General features: G+C 40.3%; 1 protein-coding gene across 1 annotated transcript in view; it reads left to right on the forward strand.

Annotated features, from left to right (window-relative positions):
* Positions 1-2,565: 2,565 nt before the first annotated feature.
* Positions 2,566-13,398, forward strand: part of LOC129348828 (extracellular serine/threonine protein kinase FAM20C-like) — a 37,823-nt gene continuing 26,990 nt past the window's right edge. Inside the window, exons 1-7 of the mRNA XM_055010353.1 lie at positions 2,566-3,083; positions 8,389-8,564; positions 11,961-12,039; positions 12,329-12,421; positions 12,585-12,700; positions 12,867-13,047; positions 13,280-13,389. Coding sequence (XP_054866328.1) covers positions 2,566-3,083; positions 8,389-8,564; positions 11,961-12,039; positions 12,329-12,421; positions 12,585-12,700; positions 12,867-13,047; positions 13,280-13,389 — 1,273 coding nt within the window. The remainder of the gene's footprint in view (positions 3,084-8,388; positions 8,565-11,960; positions 12,040-12,328; positions 12,422-12,584; positions 12,701-12,866; positions 13,048-13,279; positions 13,390-13,398) is intronic.

The following is a 13,398-nucleotide window of genomic DNA, read 5'->3' on the forward strand; positions in this document are numbered from 1 at the left end:
GGCCATTCTAATGCAGCAGAAGATATCACCTCATTTTACTCTACAGATCTGAGCAAGATGGTCATAGCTTAAGGTACCAAATGTCACAACTGTATACACACACTGCATGCAACAGTTTTTATAAGGACACCTGCAGTACGAAACAACAGGGAAAAGAAAAAGTATATGACTTCAAAAGCAGCCCCTGAATGCTGACGTTAACATCTCCTTGCTCTCTTGAGTTCTCTATATGCCACCCAAGTGTGCAGCATAACCCAACATACCCCAACTACAAACCTGTTTGTGACACCTCTCTATCTATCTACCAAGAAAAAGTCCTGTTTAATTGCAAAAATGTTCCTTTAAAACTAAGAATGAACTTCCTGTGAGACAGTTTGGTAGCTAAAATAGTCCTGATCCTTTGTGTCCATTTTTATAGAAATAAACAGCGAGTCACTTAAGAAAGAAATATTCTTTTAGAAAATATGTAACACAGATAAAATGGAATTCTTTCAGTCTCCAACAACTTTCAATCCCACTGAGGTTTTTACAATGTTCTTTTGTATTCCTTCATTTGCATTGAACTCATGCTGTTATCCAAAAAGTCAATGTTTTGTGAGTGCTTATGAATAATAAATGAACATAACCACCTATGAGAATACAGGGAAAGGTTGTAACTAAATCTACTCTGTCCACTCCGTTTAGATCATATAGATAAGCCCAACTGTCATTTTCTTGTCATCTATACAGATCCAGTCACATGGGTATGACACATGCATTTTTTAAGTGTCTCATATCATTCCCTCACATTATTCACGTGGATTGCTCTGTGAGAACACACACACACACACACACACACACACACACACACACACACACACACACACACACACACACACACACACACACACACACACACACACACACACACACACACACACACACAGACTTTAAAGAGCTATACTTCACAGAAACAGCATATCCTGCGGGACTCTGCACGAGGCCTGAGGTGCCTGAATCAAAGTCTCAGCGCAAACACACACGCAGAATGTGAAACATCTGTTTCACCCACTGCCTGGTAAAGAAGTCTGCTTCGATGATGCCTCTAACAGAAGATATGAAGATAATTTACCGTGTATGTGTGTATAGTATATTTACACAGTCGTTTCCAAATAACACACGTGTTAATGTTTCTGCTCTGCCTTCATTTTTATGCCTCTTGCACAAAATGTTCAGACAAAATTGTTCTTAAGCCAAAATAAGAGTGTTTAGGTGGCCTAAATGAAGATTTTAATCAACATATGTATATACAGCTAATGCAGTAGTTGTGGTAAAGCGTTTTGTAGAATGAATTACCTTGTTGTCGTATCTCCTGACATCTCAACTCTGATGAGCTCTTTGTTTGTCCATGTGTTTTGGACAAATACGTATTTGTTCATGAGTAGCTTCATTTTTAGACATTTTAGGGAATAAAAGATTCTTCTCTATATTATCATCTGAGGAGCAGCAGATCTGAATGTTTCAAGAGCACAGAAGTGAGTTCCTGCCCTCAGAGGAGAGCGCTAACTCTGTTTGGAAAGTGTTGAAGGACAGAGGTCATTCTACAGCAGCAAGCATATAGCCTTGCTTTCTTCATAAAATAATCAGATTTTGTATTGATTCACCCTGCACTGCACCTTTAAAGTCATGTTTTAAAATTCAAAAGTAATGCTGAAAGGATAAGTATCTTTTTTCATCCCACAGTCTGTGTGAAGTGCAGCTTCTCAGATCATGAAGTTTGGTAGGTGCTGACCTTTGTGGGTAAATGGTCTAATTGCCATACGCTACATGCACACACACACACACACACACACACACACACACACACACACACACACACACACACACACACACACACACACACACACACACACACACACACACACACACACACACACACACACACACACAAAATCATTTTCATATTCATTTATTTTCCTCTGCTTACACTCGTAGGAGGGCCAAAGATGAGTCAGATATCAGAAAACAAATGCAGTGTGAAAAAATAAGGTCTCGTTTTGAAGAGATGAGTAAACACATTGATCTGTGTCACTTTAACCTGGCACCACTCCCTACCTGAGCCTGGGAGCAAGCACAGAAAATGACAAACAGCAGAGTAAAGGCTGACTGGATGCAGCATAGAGCCTCTTCTTCATTCTTTTAGGATAAACACCAACAAGACCCGAGAGGTGTCAGGAAGCACTAAAAAGGAAGAAAGTGTAAGTCACTTTTTGCTTGGCTGTTCTGTTTGTGTATAAAACGATTTGTACAGTGACTAATGACTAATGCAGTACAAGGTCACGTAAGAAGCGGATCTGCTATGAGTGTATTGACATTGACTATTTAATAACAGTATAAAAAGCTTCCTCAGAACCTTTTTCAAGATGTTCTTCAGTGTGTTTGCCAGATGCTGTTACTTTAATTTTTATATCACTCAATACAATTCTCCTGAAACATTTATTAAAGTCTTCTTCACGACATTTTTCATTTTCTTTTCCTCACTTCATGCATTCACTTCTGACCTTCTCTTGCTCTCCTATCAGGACGATGATACGGTGTATGCGGCGTCGCTCCAGGACAATCTGTCTGTCCTTGGCCTTCATCACCATTTTCCTCCACCTCCTCCTGGCGCTCACCTCGCTTTCCATTTACCACCAGCCCTGTGACCCCCCACCGCCTCCCAGGACAGACATCCTGAGAGTCCTGGCACACACCAGCTACACTTCTGTGGGGGTCGGTAGAGGTCCAGCCGAGCCACCAACTGATACTTTGCAAAGACATTTTTCCAACAAAGATGCCAAAGGGGGTGCCAAAGGTCACATACAAACACTTTCTGACAAAGGCTGGTCAGTGAAAGGGGGTGAAAATGCCTCAATCAGTTTGGCAGGCGGCGTGGGCCATCATGACTCCAACCAAGCTGAACCTTTGGAGTCTGACTTGTCAAAGCTGGAGGCGCTGTTTGACCATCCGCTTTACAACATACCCAGTCCGGCTGTCCCTGAGGAGGACTGGCTGCTGAAAGTGAAACCAAAGGTGAAGGCGATTGAGAAGAGCTCACAGATGTGGTCAGTATGATACAGTTAATGTACAAAATATTGTGTGCGTGTATTTATTCTTTGACAACATCGCTACTTATTCTCACTAACAAAAATACCTTCCAAAAAAAGCACTTTGCTTAAGCAGACTAGTTGTATTTCACTACACCAAGCATCAGTTCATAATCAGTTCAATATACCTTTATTTCCAGAAGGGCTAATATATGCAACGCTGCACTGCAAATGACAATAAATGCAAAATACATTAGGGAGAAAAAAAGGTTTAAGATGAAGCTAGAGTGAAAAAAAAGCTATAAGTTAAAACATTACTGGCAACTGTATTGTGCAGTTAATGCTGCTCTTTGTGTGTTTGTGTATTTTCTCTTAAAAGCATGTACAGAACAAGACTCTCACCAGATGGATCAGATGGCAGGGAGCAGACACAATCTCCTGTTGCTAAGAATGATTTATATATGTGGCAGTGTTGCTGCTGTAGGTTTCTGTGGTGTTGCTGTAGTTTGTAGGTTCTTCAAAAGGCTAAACAAAACTAAACAAATGGGCTACAGCCTTCGCACATCCAACATCAGAGCCCTACTGAGGTAGCTTTGTATATTTAATGGAATCATTCCCAATGAATTCACCTCCATAACATGGTTGCTATAATGGATGCAAGAGGAAAAAACACATTTAATTAAATTTAAAGTGTAATTGTGTATAAAAAGTGTATAGGTGAGTACACGGTCTAAATGTTAATCTATTGAATCACAGTTGCCAGGTGTTCAGGTGCCAGAATAAATTTAGTCAGATGTTACCTCTAGACACCAGAAGGGGGCCTGGACTTGTCTGAAAATATCTTCTCTTTTCAGCGCCTGTTCAAATGAATCCAGCTTTGTCATCATTCCTTTAAACAACATGGGCTAGATGATTTCCAGTATCTCATTATCATTCTACATCCTGCTGTTGTAGCTGGATGGACTCATAACCTCTTCCAGTCATTCAACCTGCATTTAACAGCCATCGGGGGGGTGACTCATCTGGTTACAAATCAGACGTCTATGAGAAAATGACTCTACTTCTTGCTTGATTTGTTACCTCAGTAAACATTTTTCCAAAGAGTTTATGGTCTCAATCACTAGTTTAAAGTCTCCTTTAATATAGAATGAAGAAAACAAAAAAAATTCAAAGTAAGAAATTCAGCAGCTTTTAAAATTCAGAATCTGATGAGTCTGATTTGCTTCCATACAAAATCCCTCCTTTATTTTGCTTACATTGTAATTCAATTTTATTTTGTCATTTTTGTCATTATTATTGTGTATCAATTCTTTTTTTGGGAGCTTTATTTTATTTTGACATCGTGACTTCTATTTTTGTGATTTTTACCAAAATCGAACCCACGCCCAGCCAATGACGTGACGTTCCTCTGGTCATGTGACGCGGTCGGTTGACCTCACAAGACCGGGTCAACCACGGCGACCAGTGTGAACGACAGCGCTTCAGTAAGTGTATTAATCCTTTTTGTCCTGTATGTGGTTTGTTTTTGTGCGAGTCAGTAAGCTGTAATGCATGCCGTTAGCCGCGCTAGCACAGCGTTAGCCGCGCTAATACAGCGCTAGCACAGCGTTAGCCGCGCTAATACAGCGATAGCCACGCTAATACAGCGCTAGCACAGCGTTAGCCACGCTAATACAGCGTTAGCCGCGCTAGCCGCGCTAATACAGCGTTAACCACGCTAATACAGCGCTAGCACAGCGTTAGCCGCGCTAATATAGCGCTAGCCACGCTAATACAGCGTTAGCCGCGCTAATACAGCGCTAGCCACGCTAATACAGCGCTAGCACAGCGCTAGCCACGCTAATACAGCGTTAGCCGCGCTAGCCGCGCTAATACAGCGCTAGCCGCGCTAGCACAGTAATAAGGTCACACTGACAGCATGTTCTGCAGCTGGGTAGTTGAGTAACAATTTTATAAACGCACAAATGGGTAGAAGTGTGATTTATGCGCCCGAAAAAGCCGTTAAATCACAGAGCAGTGTACAGAAACTTTGTTTATTATGTGTGTTTTCTGCTCAAGTTAATGTTCTGGTTCTATTCATTTTAAACTACTCCTGATTTTGAAAGGTTTTAAACTGTGCAGTCAAAGTAGTTACAACTGTGAGCGAATAGCTTGAAATGAACTGCCCTAGACTGCCCTGTTCATAGCCCACCATTCTTACACAGCATGCTATATCAAGTTATTGTGCAATGATAGTGATAAATGCGGCCCATTTTTTCAACTGTTTCCTGTTTAATATGTGTATCCTCCTTTAATTTGTTCTAAAAGAAGTGTCTAATGGACCAGTCTAGTCTTTCAGTCAGGTTAAGTCATTTATCCCATTGGTGGTTTGCATTATATAACTTTGTTTTTCTCTATTCTAGGAACTATTGTTAAATCATCTTTATGTGAGACTTTGTTCTCGTTTGGAGCATATTCTCGGATGCATGCCTCTGGATCTGGACTTCTTAGAGTTCACTTGCACACAAGAACTTTTGTTTTTAAATGCTTTATCCAACCAAGAAGAAATTTGCCCAGCTATTTTAAATGCACTGACACAGCTACACCATCTTATCAGCTCAGGAAAAGAAAAGAATCAGTCCATTGCAACTGTGCACTCTGAGGACCAGCTGGGCGACAAAGAATGGTCACATCCCCAGACCACCTTTGCAACTTACTGTAACTTAATATGTCTGTCCCATGTATAGATAATGGTATCTGTGAAATAGTAGCTGAGTATGTCATATACTTTCTTAGATTTTTTTAAGTGGACCATAGACCTAGTTTCAGTATTTTTTTGTCACATTGAAATTTTAAGGCTATATATATATATATATATATATATATATATATATATATATATATATATATATATATATATATATATATAGAGGCTATTTTGTAATATTGCAATGGATTTTCATCCCATCCACCAGTGAGAAAATAAAGTCAGTACAGTCCAGTTCATTTTTAACTCCTGCTGTAATGCTGTGATTGCATATATTGTTCACCAGAAATATTTTAACTTCAGATACATTAAATGTATGGCAGAAACACACATACTTGAGCCAGATGACCTGTCAGGTGAGTTGGGAGAACAGGTAGGGGAGAGAATCCAACAGTGCACTTAGTTTTGTCAGTCAAGTAAAACTAACTAGAGAACAACACATAACAAATCAATCAATCAATCAATCAATCAATCAATCAATCAATCAAAAAATTTATTTGTAGAGCACTTTCCAACAACATAAAAGAAGACCAAAGTGCTTTCCAGACAGAATAAACAAAACAATGCAGTTTTTGATTACTATAAAACCATAAAACCCATAAAAACACAAAACTAAGAAAAGCGTAAAACCATAAAACAGTCCTAAGATTTGAAAGCACGTCTAAATAAATAGGTTTTCAATCTAGACACATATCTTGTCCGGCAAGTGCAAATACAGGCCAGGATGTCAGTCTTAAATGATGTGTAGTCCTTGTTATGTCCTGGGAATGTAAGGTCTCATAGCAGGTGGAGGCTGTCGGGTATCTGCCATTCACTACTTCTGTGGAGAGAGTTCTTGGTAGAGTCTCCCATCCAGTCCAGAATTTCACCAGACTGGTCAGTTCAGACGGTGTTGCTATGGAGTGGATTAAAATGGATTAAATAAATGGCTACAACAAATGAAATTATCAAAACAATCTAGGGTACACATACTAAACAGGAAACAGTTGAAAAAATGGGCCGCATTTATCACTATCATTGCACAATAACTCTTGATATAGCTGTGAAAGAATGGTGGGCTATGAACAGCGCAGCCTAGGGCAGTTCATTTCAAACTATTCGCTCACAGTTGTAACTACTTTGCACGGTTTAAAACCTTTCAAGATCAGGAGTAATTTAAAATGAATAGAACCAGAACGTTAACTTGAGCAGAAAACACATAATAAAGTGTTACCTAGACTAATTCAGTTTGCTAGGTGACCAGTTTCTGTACACTGCTCTGTGATTTAACGGCTTTTTCGGGCGCATAAATCACACTTCTACCCATTTGTGCGTTTATGAAATTGTTACTCAACTACCCAGCTGCAGAACATGCTGTCAGTGTGACCTTATTACTGTGCTACCGCGGCTAGCGCTGTATTAGCGCAGCTAGCATAGCGTGGCTAACGCTGTATTAGCGTGGCTAGCGCTGTATTAGCGCGGCTAACGGCATGCATTACAGGTTACTGACTCACAAAAACAAACCACATACAGGACAAAAAGGATTAATACACTCACTGAAGCACCGTCGTTCATGTTGGTAGCCGTGGTTGACCCCGGTCTTGTGAGGTCAACCGGCCACGTCACATGACCAGAGGAGCGTCGCGTGATTGGCTGGGCGTTGGTTCGATTTTGGCCAGCATCGATTGTTTACGCCTGAGTCCCCCGGATGTGAACAGTGCATTTTTTGACAGCGAATTTTGAGCATTGAATGTTTTGATGGCGAATTTTGAACATTGAATTTTTTGATGGTGAATTTTGAAGACATCGAATTTTTTTGACGGCGAATTTAGAAGACATCGAATTTTTTTGATAGCGAATTTTGAATACATTGAATTTTTAACTGTTTTTTTTTAGAATTTTGATGAGCTAAATTCAGGCATAAAAAAATCAAAGTAAGAAATTTTGATGCAACAAAATTCAAAGTAAGAAATTCAGCAGCTTTTAAAATTCAGAATCTGATGAGTCTGATTTGCTTCCATACATAAAACAGGGTAAAAATCCCATCAACACAGAGAAGGCCTTAAAATGTTGTCTTAAAACTGTTGTCTTTTTCTGACACACAGTCCAAAACCCAAAATGATTTACTTTTTATTGATACAAAAAATTGAAATTTCTTACATTTGAGAGGCTAAAACCAATGACAAAACTGTTGCCAACTATTCTGACAAAGCAGTGAGTTTAAAAAAAATAAATAAAAATGCAGTTAGCAATAGCACAGGGTAAATCTTTTTTTGTGAGTGTGTGTATTTCTGTCCATTTCCAGTGCACTTCTCGCTAACATCTGAGGGAGTCACAACATGCTGTCTTGCTCTCCTCTCTCATTTTCCTCGTCTTAGGCTTCCTCTCAGTCACTCTCTTTTTCCTTCTTTCTTTCGGGCGGGAGGCAGAGCGGGTTATGCAATAATCACATTGTTAGTAGTTTGATCACTGGCTCCACCACCATCAGTGTGTTTGTGTGTCAATGAGTGAGAAAGAGTCTTACTGTAAAATGGTTTGTTGAAGGTAGAAAAGCACTGCATAGGTGCAGTTTCTTTAACAAATCCAGTTGTTTTGCAGGGTGAGTGCAAGCCAGGAAGCCTACGAGGATGTCCAGTGGACCAGCGACAGTAACAGCCACCCACCGTGGCTGAGATTCCACCTGAACATCTCCCGCTGGCAGCTCTACCTCCATCGTGACCCCAACATGGAGCCTCTGACCCAGCAGCTTGCCACGCACCGCATCGTCAGTGCAGGTGGGCACACAGCTTCTCAGATGTGTTTTCATCTCAGGGATACACATACATATGTCTTTATTCTCTGTTTTCTTTTGGTATTCATTTAACTGTTAGACTTCAGCACAGTATGGTAAAAACAAACACTAACCATGACACTGTTACACTCACGTTGATGATGCTTCACAGCTGAGGTATCAGACAAGCAAAGGCGAGTTTTTTTTCGAGCACAAGACAGCAGCTTTTGAATCATCTAAATAAATGTGTGCATTAAGGACTTCTCTCAGATTGCACAATAATTACAGTGCGACTTGAAAAGAAGTAGATCTAAAGGAACCAACATTGAAATTACCACTAAACCTCTGGTAGTGAAGGCGAGGAGGCTACAGGAACGGTGAAGGCAGAATAAAGGGGAGGGTTGTTGTGACTGTGTGACACCTTAGGTTTAAGGCGAGACTTTCAAATGCAGATTTACTCTGAAGTTCTACTGGAATGAAAGCTACTCTGAAGCTTTGAGGGACCGTAGAGGCTCAGCAAGGGATGGACAGGAATACGTAAGCCACCGGCCATGAAGCAAAATTCTCATTGTCAATCAATCATGTGAGGCTCTCTGCATTTTAACTTTTTCACTTTGTACTCTCAGTAAGGTCAGGGGGCGCTGTAGCTGGCCCACATAGTGGAGAACTGGGCTGTAGTTACAATTAGGTGGCTTTTCACTGCAGGACCTCAGCGCAGGTAGGACGTGGGGTGAATGTTTACAGGGACGGCCCCCTGGTCAGCTTCAACTACAATGTTTACTCGAGTGTGCCAAAACAACAACAAATAGCAGGTACTGGACATAAACATAGTCCTACAAAAGCATTTCAAAAAGTTCTCAGCCCCACCAGAAAACACCACAGGAGAGAGGTTGTTCTTGCATTATTTGTCAACATAGTCTCCTTTAACATCAATGCACTCAATCCGCCGATGTTTAAGCTTCACTATTTCTTTGCGAAAGAAGGTCACATCTTGAGCCTCCAACTACTTCTCTCGTATTTTCATTACAAGTGCTACATACTGATTTTCCATGAGAAATGATGACAAGCATTTGAGTTTTTGCAGACGGTGGTCCATTGTTTCTGGGTGAGGCTGAGAATTTTTTCAAGTTGGAAACAAAAACCCTCCTTAAAACAAACCTCCAGCAGAACCACGCTATGGGAGGGTAGATATCTGCCACGCGCAGAAAGGTGACAGCACAGAAATGGGCCAATAAGGCAGCAGAGAGAAAACAAACAATGTCTAATATATATAATGCTAAAAAGTTTTTATAGTACAGTGGCATAAAACCCAAAGACAGAAGCATCTTCCAGCTCATGTGGTAGTTCCGTGTCATCCTGTGAATCAAGGGAGGCACAATCTTGTAGTAATCTGTCACCAAGAAAACATATTATTATCCGACCTGCTTCAATACCTCAGTTGCAAACTCAAATAGTTTTCTTTAAAGTTTGCTATTGTTATCCAATAAGACATTGTTCATACCAGACCTGTACAGCTGTGGTAGAAAAACCTTGACTGTCTTGAATCGCAGGAGGGTGTATTTCATTGACTGGATTTGACTTTAAATTTGTAAGAGGAACAATGTATTATTTTACCTTCAAATAGATAAGAACTTTTATTTCACAAGCAGCGTAGTAAACATACATACGACTGATTTGTTATTCAAGCTCAGTTTGAAAGCACAAGGCCTCATGCTCCATTAGTGCAGATTCTTTTGTGCAAAATCCACATAATTATATTAAAGAATATATATATATATTTTAATATAATTATGTTTTTCACTGTGTCTAATGACCAAGAAAATATGAGAAAAGATAGTCCCCTCTTTCTTTACTTTCTTCAGTGGTCAAAAAGAGTGTGTCTGAACAGGACATTCAACTTTGCAGTTGTGTTGTAAAGAATAACTTCAGCACTTACCGCATTTGTTAGGACATCGTCATCTGTAGGTGATTCTGTTGCAGTTTTTATTTAAAAGGTGTCTTTGCATTATACACACCAGATACTGGCACCGTGTTAATATCTAATACATTTTGTTGCCATTAAATTGACTCTATGGGTTTTCTGTGGTGGGAAACTGGTGATTGGGATGAGCTTCACTGACAAACATGATTTGTAATTTTTTGGGTAGTCTCTAAACTATTGACAGTGTGCTAGTTTTGCCATTCATTTCTGTTTTTCTATATCTTCCTCATGGATTATGCCTAAAATTAGGCAATTATTGATGTATGATTCATGCATGAGGGTGATTTAAAAGATGTTAACAGATATTGATATTGCAAGGTGAGGAGAAAGCTGCATGCTGTGTGGTGGAATCAGCAGGCTTATACCAAAAGTTTATATCTCATAACTGTTGCAACTTCTGCAGAGTCTTTCCTGCTGCGGGTCTGACTTTAGTCCAAATGTGGGCAGTTGAACTCAGAGTTTTTTTGTTATTTGCTTTTTGTTCTCCTGCTTCGTTCCAACAGGGAAGGCACTGCCCTCTTCCAGAGAGGTGCATGGGCAGCAGTGCTACAGTCTGTTTGGAACAGATCTTAAACTAGAGGTTATAAAGGAATGGTAGAATGAATGATTTGTGCATGATTTTGAGTTGAAACTTGACAAGACTTACATTTACTTGTTAAAATTAGGTATAATACGGGACCTTCAAGATCGCAGTTTCTCTTTAACCACTTACATCCAGAACATTGAAGTAAATAAAGAAAATTACAGAATGATTTAAAAGTAATCTTACATTTTTACCATGTTGTAAATTCAGTATATATCAGATTTAAACTTTAGAAAAAAGAGATACGGACAATAACAACATGCACAAAAAAATAGTTTGATCTTTTTCAACTCAGATCGACAAATATAATGAAAAAAACTAGAATAAGAAAAACATGTATAGGTAAAATAAAATAGTGTTGAGGATGTATTGAAATATGTCAAAAAAGTGTAAATTAGTGTGATATCCAGACTAATGTGAAGGAGAAATCTGTGTAACATATTGTGCCTAATGCTGCTGATAATACGGTATCTTGTGAAGGCTGTGTAGCATTAACAGGAATTAAATCAAATGATGCAATGTCCCAGCAAACATAGATAAAGCCCTGTGTGTGTGTGTGTGTGTGTGTGTGTGTGTGTGTGTGTGTGTGTGTGTGTATGTGTTTGTGTTTGTGTGAGAGAAGGGAGAGAGGAACGCTGAGTGTATGAGAGTCTATGAGAGTCTATGAGAGGGACACACTGAACTGTGATATAGCTCAGTGATGACGCACATATTCTCTGTTGTGATGTGTGTGTGTGTGTGTGTGTGTCCCATTAATAGCCACTGTGTTTGGTCACAGCATGGCATGTTCTGTGTGTGGTTTGTTGCCATGGTAACGCTCCCGTACTGTTTTCCAGTGCAGAAGTCTGGCGGGACGCAGCTCAAGCTGGTGATGTCATTCCCCAACTATGGACAAGCCATGTTGAAACCCATGAAGTAAGTTGCAAATAGCAAAACCACCACACTGATCACGTTGCCAAGAGGATATAAAGTATAAAATGACTTCTATAATTTCCTCTGGAAATCACTCTAGGAAGTATAAATCTGTGAAATATGCTGGTGAATAACTGCCAGGCAGAAAGGTGTCTAATGTTTCCTCATCTCAAAGGTTTGTTGTCAGCCATTCGACAGCCCTTTTTCAAATTGAGTTAGCAGCTAAGATAAGACTTTACTTGATATGCATTTCTAGTTCAGGAATAAATTCTTGACTTGGCCTCCTTCACAGGCAGGAGAGAGATGAAGAGACCAACTACAACCTCTACTACTTTTCTGACTTTGAGAGACACAATGCAGAAATCGCAGCTTTTCACCTGGACAGGTACCAGGTCCTTTTTTTTGTTGTCAAAGACTACAGCATTGCCCTGCCACAGTAGTTAAAAGGAATGATGTAACATCGTGGAATATATTCTTTTTTGTTGTTGTCATTCATCTCTGCACTTGAATCTGTCCTCATTTCATACTTTGGTTCACTCTCCCTGCAGGATTTTGGGCTACAGGAGAGTCCCTCCTGTGGCTGGGAGGCTGGTTGATGTGGTCAAGGAGATCAAAGACATCACTACCGACCGCAAGCTGGCCCGAACCTTTTTCACCTCCCCTGGTACCGCTCACACAGATATTCATGCTTAGCATGGCCTTGTATATCTCATCCTGCGTTTATGAATATTCTTCCTCTTCATCTCAAAACCTCTTTCCTGCCTATGTCATTTTATTTATCCTTGACTTTCCTCTGTTCTCCTTCTCTGTGCTCCTGTGGCTCCCCCTAGTGGGGAATGTGTGCTTCTACGGCCAGTGCTCCTACTACTGCTCAACAGAGCATGCTGTGTGCGGCCGCCCCCGGCACCTGGAGGCCTCCTTGGCTGTCATGCTGCCAGATCTGTCCCTGGCCTCCCGCAGGACCTGGAGATCCCCATGGAGACGCTCCTACAGCCGGAGCAAGCTGGCAAAGTTAGTGGATAAAGGCTCTTTAGTCATCGAGGAACCAGTGTGTTGGATGATAACAAGTGATTCAACATAACCCCACTGTGTCTGCAGAACCTGCATAATAAGGCCTATTACACTTCATTTAAGTTTTCACTGGAGACCACTTTTCCATTATTTTCCCCCTATGGCTACAGATGTACTTCACTTTAATGCTAATAAGTCATTGGATTTCAGAAGACGTGAATGTCTGTTTCAGATGGGAGACAGAACCTGACTACTGTTCGACAGTGAAAAAGACCCCGCCGTACGACAAAGGCACCAGACTGGTGGACTTTATGGATATGGTCATACTGGACTTCTTGATGGGTATGTTGA

This window comes from Amphiprion ocellaris, chromosome 4 (genome assembly GCF_022539595.1).
Source record: "Amphiprion ocellaris isolate individual 3 ecotype Okinawa chromosome 4, ASM2253959v1, whole genome shotgun sequence".
NCBI lineage: Eukaryota > Metazoa > Chordata > Actinopteri > Pomacentridae > Amphiprion > Amphiprion ocellaris.